The 16,443-nt window shown below is 40.8% G+C and overlaps 1 protein-coding gene across 1 annotated transcript in view; it reads left to right on the top strand.

Annotated features, from left to right (window-relative positions):
• Positions 1 to 551: 551 nt before the first annotated feature.
• Positions 552 to 16,443, top strand: part of LOC118382553 (guanine nucleotide-binding protein G(I)/G(S)/G(O) subunit gamma-4) — a 38,170-nt gene continuing 22,278 nt past the window's right edge. The window contains exons 1-2 of the mRNA XM_052496804.1: positions 552 to 1,105; positions 3,870 to 3,977. Of these exons, the coding sequence (XP_052352764.1) occupies positions 3,879 to 3,977 (99 nt within the window). The 5' untranslated portion in view covers positions 552 to 1,105; positions 3,870 to 3,878. The remainder of the gene's footprint in view (positions 1,106 to 3,869; positions 3,978 to 16,443) is intronic.

Genomic DNA, 16,443 nt, shown 5'->3' with positions numbered 1-16,443 from the left:
CCCTGTTAGCAACCTGCCTGACCCACCGAACCCACCCCACCGTTAGCAACCTGCCGACCCACCAACCCACCGACCCACCGTTAGCAACCTGCCGACCCACCGTTCGCAACCTGCCGACCCGCCGTCCGCAACCTGCCGACCCACCGTTCGCTGCAGTGGACCATCAACCTGCAGCGTATCAGACCTATTCAAAATAATTAAACCCCCCTTTCTGACCACCAGACTTCTAACAAGCGTCCTAAATGGCAACCTGTTCCCTATATAGTGCACTATAATTTAGTATATAGGGTGCCATTTGGTATGCACTTCACATATTATTATTATTATTATTATTATTATTATTATTATTATTATTTTTATTATTATTATTATTATTATTATTATTATTATTATTATGAATGGGAGTAAGGGGTGGTTTTATCTGATTGTTGTGTACGTTTTGTGGCCTCTGATTCAGCGAGTTTCCTATGCCGTTCCCTTTCCAAGAAGGACCGACATGAGAAACCCGTGATGATGTCAAAGCGGATCAAACCGGGATTCCGCTCCCGTCCCCAGCGCGCTCTGCTCTGTTGCTCTACAGCAATACTGAGGCAAATAGAAAATGCGGCAGGTGCCATTTTCACACGCATGGGTGCAGAGTACTAATAGTTGAGGAAATATGGACGGTGTTAAATTTAGGTGTTTCATCCACAATACAGTACAAGCAAACACAGCACATTTCCTTGTCATAGCGAGGTCTCCCCTCTGCTGCTTAATTCTCTGCTCTCCAGATCCAGCTGCTCTCCTACTGATGGGGCTCTGACAGTACAGACGGACCCAACGCGACCGCGACACAACCATCCCTCCTAAAACGGAATATGCGTAAACGCACGGCACATTTTGGGGAGAGACGCCGCACAGTCACAGCAAGCGACTAATGAGACAATAGCCTATTTCTCACCATCAACCTAAAATACATATCGTGCTTCGTGGTCGGTCTGGAACGTTCCGGGGTTTCCTTTTCGAGAGCGTTCGTCCCCCCGGTGTGATATTTGACAGGTCTCTTTGTTGGGTGGAGTCAAGTCCGGAATTCTCGATATCGGAATCATCACTGGCATCATTTCAGGTGGGTGAAACAAATCGCGTTCTTTACGCTGTTTTCATGGTTATACTCCTACACGCGTTACGACATGTTCAAATATTGCATGTGAATTTTGAAATGTTAATGATGAGATATGACTGGGGTTATCGCTTATTGGCCTTAAAGTATTATAGAATCATTGTAGGCTAAGGAAGGGCGAGTGGCTGTTACTTTCTGGCAGAACATAACCCATATTACCATGTTGATAACCATTTTCAGCGCCCCAGCCGCACGGTTAGATATGTCGAATGAGTCCCATAATAAGCCCTATAATTAAACCTATGTTTAGTGTTTATAGTGTCCGGATATAAATGTGTGTGGGGTTATCAAACCGTAGATGATGGCCGGGTCTGAAACAACGTTATCGGTTACCACCGGGTTGGGCGCACCCACAATGGAAAATAATTACATTCAATCACCTAGTAGCCTAGTCTCTCTCTAGTATCCAACCCCGGCCGCGGCAATACTGGGCCGTGAAGGCCCTCTAAAAAAGACCTATACATTATACTGAATAGACAGAAGGCTCCACCTCAAAATATCTGGCCTTTATTTCCAAATTTGAATAGAGAAAAGAGTCCACTAAGAAGGTATATGGAGCAGCGGGGGCTCGGTGAGGGTGAGCTTGAATGTACTGTAATGGTAGGATGGGCTGTTTCCCAGTCACGAGGGTGAGCTGAATGTACTGTAATGGTAGGATGGGCTTTTTCCCAGTCATGAAGGTGAGCTGAATGTACTGTAATGGTAGGATGGGCTGTTTCCCAGTCATGAGGGTGAGCTGAATGTACTGTAATGGTAGGATGGGCTGTTTCCCCAGTCATGATGGTGATGAACGGGTCTGTAATGGTAGGATGGGCTTTTTCCCAGTCATGAAGGTGAGCTGAATGTACTGTAACGGTAGGATGGGCTGTTTCCCAGTCATGAGGGTGAGCTGAATGTACTGTAATGGTAGGATGGACTGTTTCCCAGTCATGAGGGTGAGCTGAATGTACTGTAATGGTAGGATGGGCTGTTTCCCAGTCATGAGGGTGAGCTGAATGTACTGTAATGGTAGGATGGACTGTTTCCCAGTCATGAGGCTGAGCTGAATGTACTGTAATGGTAGGATGGGCTGTTTCCCAGTCATGAGGGTGAGCTGAATGTACTGTAATGGTAGGATGGACTGTTTCCCAGTCATGAGGCTGAGCTGAATGTACTGTAATGGTAGGATGGACTGTTTCCCAGTCATGAGGGTGAGCTGAATGTACTGTAATGGTAGGATGGACTGTTTCCCAGTCATGAGGGTGAGCTGAATGTACTGTAATGGTAGGATGGACTGTTTCCCAGTCATGAGGGTGAGCTGAATGTACTGTAATGGTAGGATGGACTGTTTCCCAGTCATGAGGGTGAGCTGAATGTACTGTAATGGTAGGATGGGCTGTTTCCCAGTCATGAGGGTGAGCTGAATGTACTGTAATGGTAGGATGGACTGTTTCCCAGTCATGAGGGTGAGCTGAATGTACTGTAATGGTAGGATGGACTGTTTCCCAGTCATGAGGGTGAGCTGAATGTACTGTAATGGTAGGATGGGCTGTTTCCCAGTCATGATGGTGAGCTGAATGTACTGTAATGGTAGGATGGGCTGTTTCCCAGTCATGATGGTGAAGAACAGGTCTGTAATGGTAGGATGGGCTGTTTCCCTAGTCATGATGGTGATGAACAGGTCTGTAATGGTAGGATGCGCTGTTTCCCCAGTCAATATGGTGATGAATGGGTCTGTAATGGTAGGATGGGCTGTTTCCCAGTCATGAGTGTGATGAACAGGTCTGTAATGGTAGGATGGGCTGTTTCCCAGTCATGATGGTGAAGAACAGGTCTGTAATGGTAGGATGGGCTGCTCTGTAGGCAGCCCATCTTTCTGATGGGGATGCAGGATTCCCCATTAAGCCAGTATTTTCCAGTGTCTTCCTCACTAAACACTAGCAGCAGAAACATCAATCACTGGGATTGTGAGACTGTGGGAGTGATGTTATTATTTATTGGATTTACCCTCTGACTAACAATCTTTACTATGCATTTAGGAATAACTCAATGTGGGATGCAGACAGTCAGGCAGACCTGCAGACACTCCTGTTTCTTTCCTATCGCTCAGTCAATGATATCACATGATGATATTCCTATCGCTCAGTCAACGTCAATCACATGGTAACATGGCTTGAACAACAGTAGGGGAATACCGGTCTGTCACTAAATACATTTCCAATATGTACAGCCATAGCAGTTATTTCGGTCTTGAAACAGGCTACGAATGTCAGTCCTCTTGGCTCCATGTCTTTTGAGCTTCTTCTACACAACTGAACATGACAAGATAATCAACCGACTCTTAGGAACTTTCTGAAGATGATAAGATATTCAACCGACTCTTAGGAACTTTCTGAAGATGATAAGATATTCAACCGACTCTTAGGATGTTTTATGGTTCTGGCTTCATCAGTCATATTTCTACTCAACCCCATGATTATAGTCAACACCTTGGCAATGTTCCTCAGGTGGTTTGGTCACAATCCTAATGTGTGATTGGAAGTTGAGTTCAGAATCTAAAATATCACCTAGGTTTTTTATACCAGGTGTTTTATCTTTAACACACACACACACACACAGACACACACACACACAGACACACACGTGGGGGGGACGGGACACATGCACACAAACGTACATGCCACCCCCCCCAAGCCTCTTGACCCAACGTCTCTTTGTGCTCCTATCCCAGGTCACCATCATGAAGGACAGTGTGGTCAACAACAGCACAGCCAGCATCTCCCACGCCAGGAAAGCTGTGGAACAACTCAAGATGGAGGCTTGTATGGACAGGATAAAGGTAAGCAAGTTTGGGTTAGAACTTATACAGCACATTACAGACATGGAAAGCAACGCAATGTGCTATGAAGATAAAAACATCGATATTTACTACACAACAAACATAAGAGGATAAAAAAACTAAAGTGACACAAACTGAACAACTAAAAATCAGCCTGAGGAAAAGCAAAGCTAAAAATGTGTTTAAAGATCTCTTGTCCACAGTTTCAGGATCTCTGGCAGGCTGGGGGCATAGTAACTAGAGGCTGGGGGCATAGTAACTAGAGGCTGGGGGCATAGTAACTAGAGGCTGGGGGCATGGTAACTAGAGGCTGGGGGCATGGTAACTAGAGGCTGGGGGCATGGTAACTAGAGGCTGGGGGCATGGTAACTAGAGGCTGGGGGCATGGTAACTAGAGGCTGGGGGCATGGTAACTAGAGGCTGGGGGCATGGTAACTAGAGGCTGGGGGCATGGTAACTAGAGGCTGGGGGCATGGTAACTAGAGGCTGGGGGCATGGTAACTAGAGGCTGGGGGCATGGTAACTAGAGGCTGGGGGCATGGTAACTAGAGGCTGTCTCTCTATGCCTCATGGTCCTAGGTTTTGGGGTAGTTTAAAGGCTGTCTCTCCATGCCTCATGGTCCTAGGTTTTGGGATAGTTTAAAGGCTGTCTCTCTATGCCTCATGGTCCTAGGTTTTGGGGTAGTTTAAAGGCTGTCTCTCTATGCCTCATGGTCTTAGGTTTTGGGGTAGTTTAAAGGCTGTCTCTCCATGCCTCATGGTCCTAGGTTTTGGGGTAGTTTAAAGGCTGTCTCTCCATGCCTTATGGCCCTAGGTTTTGGGGTAGTTTAAAGGCTGTCTCTCCATGCCTTATGGTCCTAGGTTTTGGGGTAGTTTAAAGGCTGTCTCTCTATGCCTCATGGTCTTAGGTTTTGGGGTAGTTTAAAGGCTGTCTCTCCATGCCTCATGGTCCTAGGTTTTGGGGTAGTTTAAAGGCTGTCTCTCCATGCGTTATGGTCCTAGGTTTTGGGGTAGTTTAAAGGCTGTCTCTCTATGCCTCATGGTCTTAGGTTTTGGGGTAGTTTAAAGGCTGTCTCTCCATGCCTCATGGTCCTAGGTTTTGGGGTAGTTTAAAGGCTGTCTCTCCATGCCTTATGGTCCTAGGTTTTGGGGTAGTTTAAAGGCTGTCTCTCTATGCCTCATGGTCTTAGGTTTTGGGGTAGTTTAAAGGCTGTCTCTCCATGCCTCATGGTCCTAGGTTTTGGGGTAGTTTAAAGGCTGTCTCTCCATGCCTTATGGTCCTAGGTTTTGGGGTAGTTTAAAGGCTGTCTCTCTATGCCTCATGGTCTTAGGTTTTGGGGTAGTTTAAAGGCTGTCTCTCCATGCCTCATGGTCCTAGGTTTTGGGGTAGTTTAAAGGCTGTCTCTCCATGCCTCATGGTCTTAGGTTTTGGGGTAGTTTAAAGGCTGTCTCTCCATGCCTCATGGTCCTAGGTTTTGGGATAGTTAAAAGGCCAGAGGATCTGAGGGACCTACTGGGTACATAACATAAAGCATGTCTGATATGTATTGAGCTGCACAATGGTGGATTGATTTAAAAACCAATAGTGGAATCCTAAAATGAATTCTAACACTCTCAGGCAGCCATTACACCAGTGTAATGTGTCCTCTCCATCTGGTCTTGGTCAGTACTCATGCTGCAGCTTTCTGTATGTTTTGCAGTTGACCAATGGCTTTCTTGGGTAGACCAGACAGGAGAGCATGACAGAAGTCAAGCCTGCCTGTAATAAAAGCATGGATGAGTCTCTCTGTATCAGCCTGAGAGAGAAACGGCTGCATCTTGGCAATGTTCCTCAGGTGGTTTGGTCACAATCCTAATGTGTGATTGGAAATTGAGTTCAGAATCTAAAATAACACCTAGGTTTTCTAACCTGGTGTTTAATCTTTATTGCCTGTGAATTAAAATGTGCGTCCAGATTCTCTGTCTGTGTTTTGGCTCCAATAAAAAGTACCTCGGTCTTGTCTTGATTTAGTTGGAGGAAGTTGTGAGCCATCCAGGTGTCTAAATCACTAATACAATCAAATAATTTATCTGTGGAGCTTAAATCCTCTGCTGATTTAGAAATGTAAAGTTGTGCATCGTCTGAGTTGCATTGAAAATCAATTGTGCTTTCTGATAATGCTGCCATGGGGTAACATATATTGAAATATATACTACTATATGTATATATATTAACTGAACAGAACTGGACCCAAAATCAAACCTTTTGTAACACCACGTGATATGTACTTTCTCTGTGTTATGTTTACCAAGGGTGACACTCTCAGGATCCATTACTAAATCATTAGGGATCCATTACTAAATCATTAGGGATCCGTTACTAAATCATTAGGGATCCGTTACTAAATCATTAGGGATCCGTTACTAAATCACTAGGGATCCATGACTAAATCATTAGGGATCCGTTACTAAATCACTAGGGATCCATTACTAAATCATTAGGGATCCGTTACTAAATCATTAGGGATCCGTTACTAAATCATTAGGGATCCGTTACTAAATCACTAGGGATCCATGACTAAATCATTAGGGATCCGTTACTAAATCACTAGGGATCTGTTAGTAAATCATTAGGGATCCATTACTAAATCATTAGGGATCCATTACTAAATCATTAGGGATCCGTTACTAAATCATTGGGGATCCGTTACTAAATCATGAGGGATCCGTTACTAAATCATTAGGGATCCGTTACTAAATCATTAGGGATCCGTTACTAAATCATTAGGTTCCGTTACTAAATCATTAGGGATCCGTTACTAAATCATTAGGGATCCGTTACTAAATCATTAGGGATCCGTTACTAAATCACTAGGGATCCATTACTAAATCATTAGGGATCCGTTACTAAATCATTAGGGATCCGTTACTAAATCATTAGGGATCCATTACTAAATCATTAGGGATCCATTACTAAATCATTAGGGATCCTTTACTAAATCATTAGGGATCCTTTACTAAATCACTAGGGATCCTTTACTAAATCATTAGGGATCCGTTACTAAATCATTAGGGATCCGTTACTAAATCATTAGGGATCCGTTACTAAATCATTAGGGATCCATTACTAAATCATTAGGGATCCATTACTAAATCATTAGGGATCCATTACTAAATCATTGCGGATCCATTACTAAATCATTAGGGATCCGTTACTAAATCATTAGGGATCCGTTACTAAATCATTAGGGATCTGTTACTAAATCATTAGGGATCCGTTACTAAATCATTAGGGATCCGTTACTAAATCATTAGGGATCCGTTACTAAATCATTAGGGATCCATTACTAAATCATTAGGGATCCATTACTAAATCATTAGGGATCCATTACTAAATCATTGCGGATCCATTACTAAATCATTAGGGATCCGTTACTAAATCATTAGGGATCCGTTACTAAATCATTAGGGATCCGTTACTAAATCATTAGGGATCCGTTACTAAATCATTAGGGATCCGTTACTAAATCATTAGGGATCCGTTACTAAATCATTAGGGATCCGTTACTAAATCATTAGGGATCCATTACTAAATCATTAGGGATCCTTTACTAAATCATTAGGGATCCATTACTAAATCATTAGGGATCCATTACTAAATCATTAGGGATCCTTTACTAAATCATTAGGGATCCATTACTAAATCATTAGGGATCCATTACTAAATCATTAGGGATCCATTACTAAATCATTAGGGATCCATTACTAAATCACTAGGGATCAGTGTTGGGATCCATTACTATGCCACTAGGGATCAGTGTTGGGATCCGTTACTATGTCATTAGGGATCAGTTACTATATCACTAGGGATCCATTACTATGTCACTAGGGATCAGTTACTATACCACTAGGGATCAGTGTTGGGATCCGTTACTATGTCACTAGGGATCAGTTACTATATCACTAGGGATCAGTTACTATATCACTAGGGGTCAGTTACTACACCACTAGGGATCAGTTACTATATCACTAGGGATCAGTTACTATATCACTAGGGGTCAGTTACTATACCACTAGGGATCAGTTACTATATCATGAGGGATCAGTTATTATTATTATTATTACTATACCACTAGGGATCAGTGTTGGGATCCGTTACTATGTCACTAGGGATCAGTTACTATATCACTAGGGATCAGTTACTATACCACTAGGGATCAGTTACTATATCACTAGGGATCAGTTACTATATCACTAGGGATCAGTTACTATACCACTAGGGATCAGTTACTATATCACTAGGGATCAATTACTATATCATGAGGGATCAGTTACTATATCACTAGGGATCAATTACTATATCACAAGGATCAGTTACTATATCACTAGGGATCAGTTACTATATCACTAGGGATCAGTTACTATATCACTAGGGATCAGTTACTATATCACTAGGGATCAGTTACTATACCACTAGGGATCAATTACTATATCACTAGGGATCAGTTACTATATCACTAGGGATCAATTACTGTACCACTAGGGATCAGTTACTATACCACTAGGGATCAGTTACTATACCACTAGGGATCAGTTACTATACCACTAGGGATCAGTTACTATACCACTAGGGATCAGTTACTATACCACTAGGGATCAGTTACTATACCACTAGGGATCAGTTACTATACCACTAGGGATCAGTTACTATACCACTAGGGATCAGTTACTATATCACTAGGGATCAGTTACTATATCACTAGGGATCAGTTACTATACCACTAGGGATCAGTTACTATATCCCTAGGGATCAGTTACTATACCACTAGGGATCAGTTACTATACCACTAGGGATCAGTTACTATACCACTAGGGATCAGTTACTATATCACTAGGGATCAGTTACTATATCACGAGGGATCAGTTACTATATCACTAGGGATCAGTTACTAAATCATTAGGGATCCGTTACTAAATCATTAGGGATCCGTTACTAAACCATTAGGGATCCGTTACTAATCATTAGGGATCCGTTACTAATCATTAGGGATCCGTTACTAAATCATTAGGGATCCGTTACTAAATCATTAGGGATCTGTTACTAAATCATTAGGGATCCGTTACTAAATCATTAGGGATCCGTTACTAAATCATTAGGGATCCGTTACTAAATCATTAGGGATCCGTTACTAAATCATTAGGGATCCGTTACTAAATCATTAGGGATCCGTTACTAAATCATTAGGGATCCGTTACTAAATCATTAGGGATCCGTTACTAAATCATTAGGGATCCGTTACTAAATCATTAGGGATCCGTTACTAAATCATTAGGGATCCGTTACTAAATCATTAGGGATCCGTTACTAAATCATTAGGGATCCGTTACTAAATCATTAGGGATCCGTTACTAAATCATTAGGCATCCGTTACTAAATCATTAGGGATCCGTTACTAAATCATTAGGGATCCGTTACTAAATCATTAGGGATCCGTTACTAAATCATTAGGGATCCGTTACTAAATCATTAGGGATCCGTTACTAAATCATTAGGGATCCGTTACTAAATCATTAGGGATCCGTTACTAAATCACTAGGGATCCGTTACTAAATCATTAGGGATCCGTTACTAAATCACTAGGGATCCATTACTAAATCATTAGGGATCCGTTACTAAATCACTAGGGATCCATTACTAAATCACTAGGGATCCGTTATTGTATCATTAGGGATCCGTTATTGTATCATTAGGGATCCGTTACTGTATCACTAGGGATCAGTTACTATATCACTAGGGATCAGTTACTATATCACTAGGGATCAGTTACTATATCACTAGGGATCAGTTACTATACCACTAGGGATCAGTTACTATATCACTAGGGATCAGTTACTATATCACTAGGGATCAGTTACTATATCACTAGGGATCAGTTACTATATCACTAGGGATCAGTTACTATATCACTAGGGATCAGTTACTATATCACTAGGGATCAGTTACTATACCACTAGGGATCAATTACTATATCACTAGGGATCAGTTACTATATCACTAGGGATCAATTACTGTACCACTAGGGATCAGTTACTATACCACTAGGGATCAGTTACTATACCACTAGGGATCAGTTACTATACCACTAGGGATCAGTTACTATACCACTAGGGATCAGTTACTATACCACTAGGGATCAGTTACTATACCACTAGGGATCAGTTACTATACCACTAGGGATCAGTTACTATACCACTAGGGATCAGTTACTATATCACTAGGGATCAGTTACTATATCACTAGGGATCAGTTACTATACCACTAGGGATCAGTTACTATATCCCTAGGGATCAGTTACTATACCACTAGGGATCAGTTACTATACCACTAGGGATCAGTTACTATACCACTAGGGATCAATTACTATACCACTAGGGATCAGTTACTATATCACGAGGGATCAGTTACTATATCACTAGGGATCAGTTACTATATCACTAGGGATCAGTTACTAAATCATTAGGGATCCGTTACTAAATCATTAGGGATCCGTTACTAATCATTAGGGATCCGTTACTAATCATTAGGGATCCGTTACTAAATCATTAGGGATCCGTTACTAAATCATTAGGGATCCGTTACTAAATCATTAGGGATCCGTTACTAAATCATTAGGGATCCGTTACTAAATCATTAGGGATCCGTTACTAAATCATTAGGGATCCGTTACTAAATCATTAGGGATCCGTTACTAAATCATTAGGGATCCGTTACTAAATCATTAGGGATCCGTTACTAAATCACTAGGGATCCATTACTAAATCATTAGGGATCCGTTACTAAATCACTAGGGATCTGTTACTAAATCATTAGGGATCCGTTACTAAATCATTAGGCATCCGTTACTAAATCATTAGGGATCCGTTACTAAATCATTAGGGATCCGTTACTAAATCATTAGGGATCCGCTACTAAATCATTAGGGATCCGTTACTAAATCATTAGGGATCCGTTACTAAATCATTAGGGATCCGTTACTAAATCACTAGGGATCCGTTACTAAATCATTAGGGATCCGTTACTAAATCACTAGGGATCCATTACTAAATCATTAGGGATCCGTTACTAAATCATTAGGGATCCATTACTATGTCACTAGGGATCCGTTATTGTATCATTAGGGATCCGTTATTGTATCATTAGGGATCCGTTACTATATCACTAGGGATCAGTTACTATACCACTAGGGATCAGTTACTATATCACTAGGGATCAGTTACTATATCACTAGGGATCAGTTACTATATCACTAGGGATCAGTTACTATATCATGAGGGATCAGTTACTATATCACTAGGGATCAGTTTCTATACCACTAGGGATCAATTACTATACCACTTGGGATCAGTTACTATATCACTAGGGATCAGTTACTATATCACTAGGGATCAGTTACTATACCACTAGGGATCAGTTACTATACCACTAGGGATCAGTTACTATATCAGTAGGGATCAGTTACTATATCACGAGGGATCAGTTACTACATCACTAGGGATCAGTTACTACATCACTAGGGATCAGTTACTACACCACTAGGGATCAGTTACTATATCACTAGGGATCAGTTACTATATCACTAGGGATCAGTTACTATACCACTAGGGATCAGTGTTGGGATCCGTTACTATGTCACTAGGGATCAGTTACTATATCACTAGGGATCCATTACTATGTCACTAGGGATCCGTTAGTATATCACTATGGATCATTTACTATACCACTAGGGATCAGTTACTATCACTAGGGATCAGTTACTATATCACTAGGGGTCAGTTACTATACCACTAGGGATCAGTTACTATACCACTAGGGATCAGTTACTATACCACTAGGGATCAGTTACTATACCACTAGGGATCAGTTACTATACCACTAGGGATCAGTTACTATATCACTAGGGATCAGTTACTATACCACTAGGGATCAGTTACTATCACTAGGGATCAGTTACTATATCACTAGGGATCAGTTACTATACCACTAGGGATCAGTTACTATATCACTAGGGATCAGTTACTATATCACTAGGGATCAGTTACTATATCACTAGGGATCAGTTACTGTACCACTAGGGATCAGTTACTATACCACTAGGGATCAGTTACTATATCACTAGGGATCAGTTACTATATCACTAGGGATCAGTTACTATATCACTAGGGATCAGTTACTATACCACTAGGGATCAGTTACTATATCACTAGGGATCAATTACTATACCACTAGGGATCAATTACTATACCACTAGGGATCAGTTACTATATCACTAGGGATCAGTTACTATATCACGAGGGATCAGTTACTATATCACGAGGGATCAGTTAATATACCACTAGGGATCAGTTACTATACCACTAGGGATCAGTTACTATACCACTAGGGATCAGTTACTATACCACTAGGGATCAGTTACTATACCACTAGGGATCAGTTACTATACCACTAGGGATCAGTTACTATATCACTAGGGATCAGTTACTATATCACTAGGGATCAGTTACTATACCACTAGGGATCAGTTACTATACCACTAGGGATCAGTTACTATACCACTAGGGATCAGTTACTATACCACTAGGGATCAGTTACTATATCACTAGGGATCAGTTACTATATCACTAGGGATCAGTTACTATACCACTAGGGATCAGTTACTATATCACTAGGGATCAGTTACTATATCACTAGGGATCAGTTACTATATCACTAGGGATCAGTTACTATACCACTAGGGATCAGTTACTATATCACTAGGGATCAGTTACTATACCACTAGGGATCAGTTACTATACCACTAGGGATCAGTTACTATATCACTAGGGATCAGTTACTATATCACGAGGGATCAGTTACTATATCACTAGGGATCAGTTACTATATCACGAGGGATCAGTTACTATATCACGAGGGATCAGTTACTATATCACGAGGGATCAGTTACTATACCACTAGGGATCAATTACTATATCACTAGGGATCAATTACTATACCACTAGGGATCAATTACTATACCACTAGGGATCAGTTACTATATCACTAGGGATCAGTTACTATATCACTAGGGATCAGTTACTATACCACTAGGGATCAGTTATTATATCACTAGGGATCAGTTACTATACCACTAGGGATCAGTTACTATACCACTAGGGATCAGTTACTATATCACTAGGGATCAGTTACTATATCACGAGGGATCAGTTACTATATCACTAGGGATCAGTTACTATATCACTAGGGATCAGTTACTATACTACTAGGGATCAGTTACTATATCGCTAGGGATCAGTTACTATATCGCTAGGGATCAGTTACTATACCACTAGGGATCAGTTACTATACCACTAGGGATCAGTTACTATACCACTAGGGATCAATTACTATACCACTAGGGATCAATTACTATACCACTAGGGATCAGTTACTATATCACTAGGGATCAGTTACTATATCACTAGGGATCAGTTACTATATCACTAGGGATCAGTTACTATACCACTAGGGATCAGTTATTATATCACTAGGGATCAGTTACTATACCACTAGGGATCAGTTACTATACCACTAGGGATCAGTTACTATACCACTAGGGATCAGTTACTATATCACGAGGGATCAGTTACTATATCACGAGGGATCCGTTACTATATCACTAGGGATCAGTTACTATACCACTAGGGATCAATTACTATACCACTAGGGATCAGTTACTATATCACTAGGGATCAGTTACTATATCACGAGGGATCAGTTACTATATCACGAGGGATCAGTTACTATACCACTAGGGATCAGTTACTATACCACTAGGGATCAGTTACTATATCACTAGGGATCAGTTACTATATCACTAGGGATCAGTTACTATATCACTAGGGATCAGTTACTATATCACTAGGGATCAGTTACTATATCACTAGGGATCAGTTACTATATCACTAGGGATCAGTTACTATATCACTAGGGATCAGTTACTATACCACTAGGGATCAGTACTATACCACTAGGGATCAGTACTATATCACTAGGGATCAATTACTATACCACTAGGGATCAGTTACTATATCACTAGGGATCAGTTACTATATCACTAGGGATCAGTTACTATATCACTAGGGATCAGTTACTATATCACTAGGGATCAGTTACTATATCACTAGGGATCAGTTACTATATCACTAGGGATCAGTTACTATACCACTAGGGATCAGTTACTATACCACTAGGGATCAGTTACTATATCACGAGGGATCAGTTACTATACCACTAGGGATCAGTTACTATATCACGAGGGATCAGTTACTATATCATGAGGGATCAGTTACTATATCACGAGGGATCAGTTACTATATCACTAGGGATCAGTTACTATACCACTAGGGATCAGTTACTATACCACTAGGGATCAATTACTATATCACTAGGGATCAATTACTATACCACTAGGGATCAGTTACTATATCACTAGGGATCAGTTACTATACCACTAGGGATCAGTTATTATATCACTAGGGATCAGTACTATATCACTAGGGATCAATTACTATATCACTAGGGATCAATTACTATATCACTAGGGATCAGTTACTATATCATGAGGGATCAGTTACTATATCACTAGGGATCAGTTACTATATCATGAGGGATCAGTTACTATATCACTAGGGATCAGTTACTATATCACTAGGGATCAGTTACTATACCACTAGGGATCAGTGTTGGGATCCGTTACTATGTCACTAGGGATCAGTTACTATATCACTAGGGATCCATTACTATGTCACTAGGGATCAGTTAGTATATCACTATGGATCATTTACTATACCACTAGGGATCAGTTACTATCACTAGGGATCAGTTACTATATCACTAGGGGTCAGTTACTATACCACTAGGGATCAGTTACTATACCACTAGGGATCAGTTACTATACTACTAGGGATCAGTTACTATACCACTAGGGATCAGTTACTATACCACTAGGGATCAGTTACTATATCACTAGGGATCAGTTACTATACCACTAGGGATCAGTTACTATATCACTAGGGATCAGTTACTATATCACTAGGGATCAGTTACTATATCACTAGGGATCAGTTACTATACCACTAGGGATCAGTTATTATATCACTAGGGATCAGTTACTATACCACTAGGGATCAGTTACTATACCACTAGGGATCAATTACTATACCACTAGGGATCAGTTACTATATCACTAGGGATCAGTTACTATATCACTAGGGATCAGTTACTATATCACTAGGGATCAGTTACTATATCACTAGGGATCAGTTACTATATCACTAGGGATCAGTTACTATATCACTAGGGATCAGTTACTATACCACTAGGGATCAGTTATTATATCACTAGGGATCAGTTACTATACCACTAGGGATCAGTTACTATACCACTAGGGATCAGTTACTATATCACGAGGGATCAGTTACTATATCACGAGGGATCAGTTACTATATCACTAGGGATCAGTTACTATATCATGAGGGATCAGTTACTATATCACTAGGGATCAGTTACTATACCACTAGGGATCAGTTACTATACCACTAGGGATCAATTACTATATCACTAGGGATCAATTACTATACCACTAGGGATCAATTACTATACCACTAGGGATCAGTTACTATACCACTAGGGATCAGTTACTATATCACTAGGGATCAGTTACTATACCACTAGGGATCAGTTATTATATCACTAGGGATCAGTTACTATACCACTAGGGATCAGTTACTATACCACTAGGGATCAGTTACTATATCACGAGGGATCAGTTACTATATCACTAGGGATCAGTTACTATATCACTAGGGATCAGTTACTATACTACTAGGGATCAGTTACTATATCACTAGGGATCAGTTACTATATCGCTAGGGATCAGTTACTATACCACTAGGGATCAGTTACTATACCACTAGGGATCAGTTACTATACCACTAGGGATCAGTTACTATATCACTAGGGATCAGTTACTATACCACTAGGGATCAGTTACTATACCACTAGGGATCAGTTACTATATCACTAGGGATCAGTTACTATATCACTAGGGATCAGTTACTATACCACTAGGGATCAGTTACTATACCACTAGGGATCAGTTACTATACCACTAGGGATCAGTTACTACACCACTAGGGATCAGTTACTACATCACTAGGGATCAGTTACTACACCACTAGGGATCAGTTACTACACCACTAGGGATCAGTTACTACATCACTAGGGATCAGTTACTATATCACTAGGGATCAGTTACTATATCACTAGGGATCAGTTACTATATCACTAGGGATCAGTTACTATACCACTAGGGACCAGTTACTATATCACTAGGGATCCATTACTATGTCACTAGGGATCAGATACTATACCACTAGGGATCAGTGTTGG

This window comes from Oncorhynchus keta, chromosome 3 (assembly GCF_023373465.1).
Source record: "Oncorhynchus keta strain PuntledgeMale-10-30-2019 chromosome 3, Oket_V2, whole genome shotgun sequence".
Taxonomy (NCBI): domain Eukaryota; kingdom Metazoa; phylum Chordata; class Actinopteri; order Salmoniformes; family Salmonidae; genus Oncorhynchus; species Oncorhynchus keta.
Note: the sequence above shows the minus strand (reverse complement) of the source record. Positions and strands in the feature narration are given on the sequence as shown.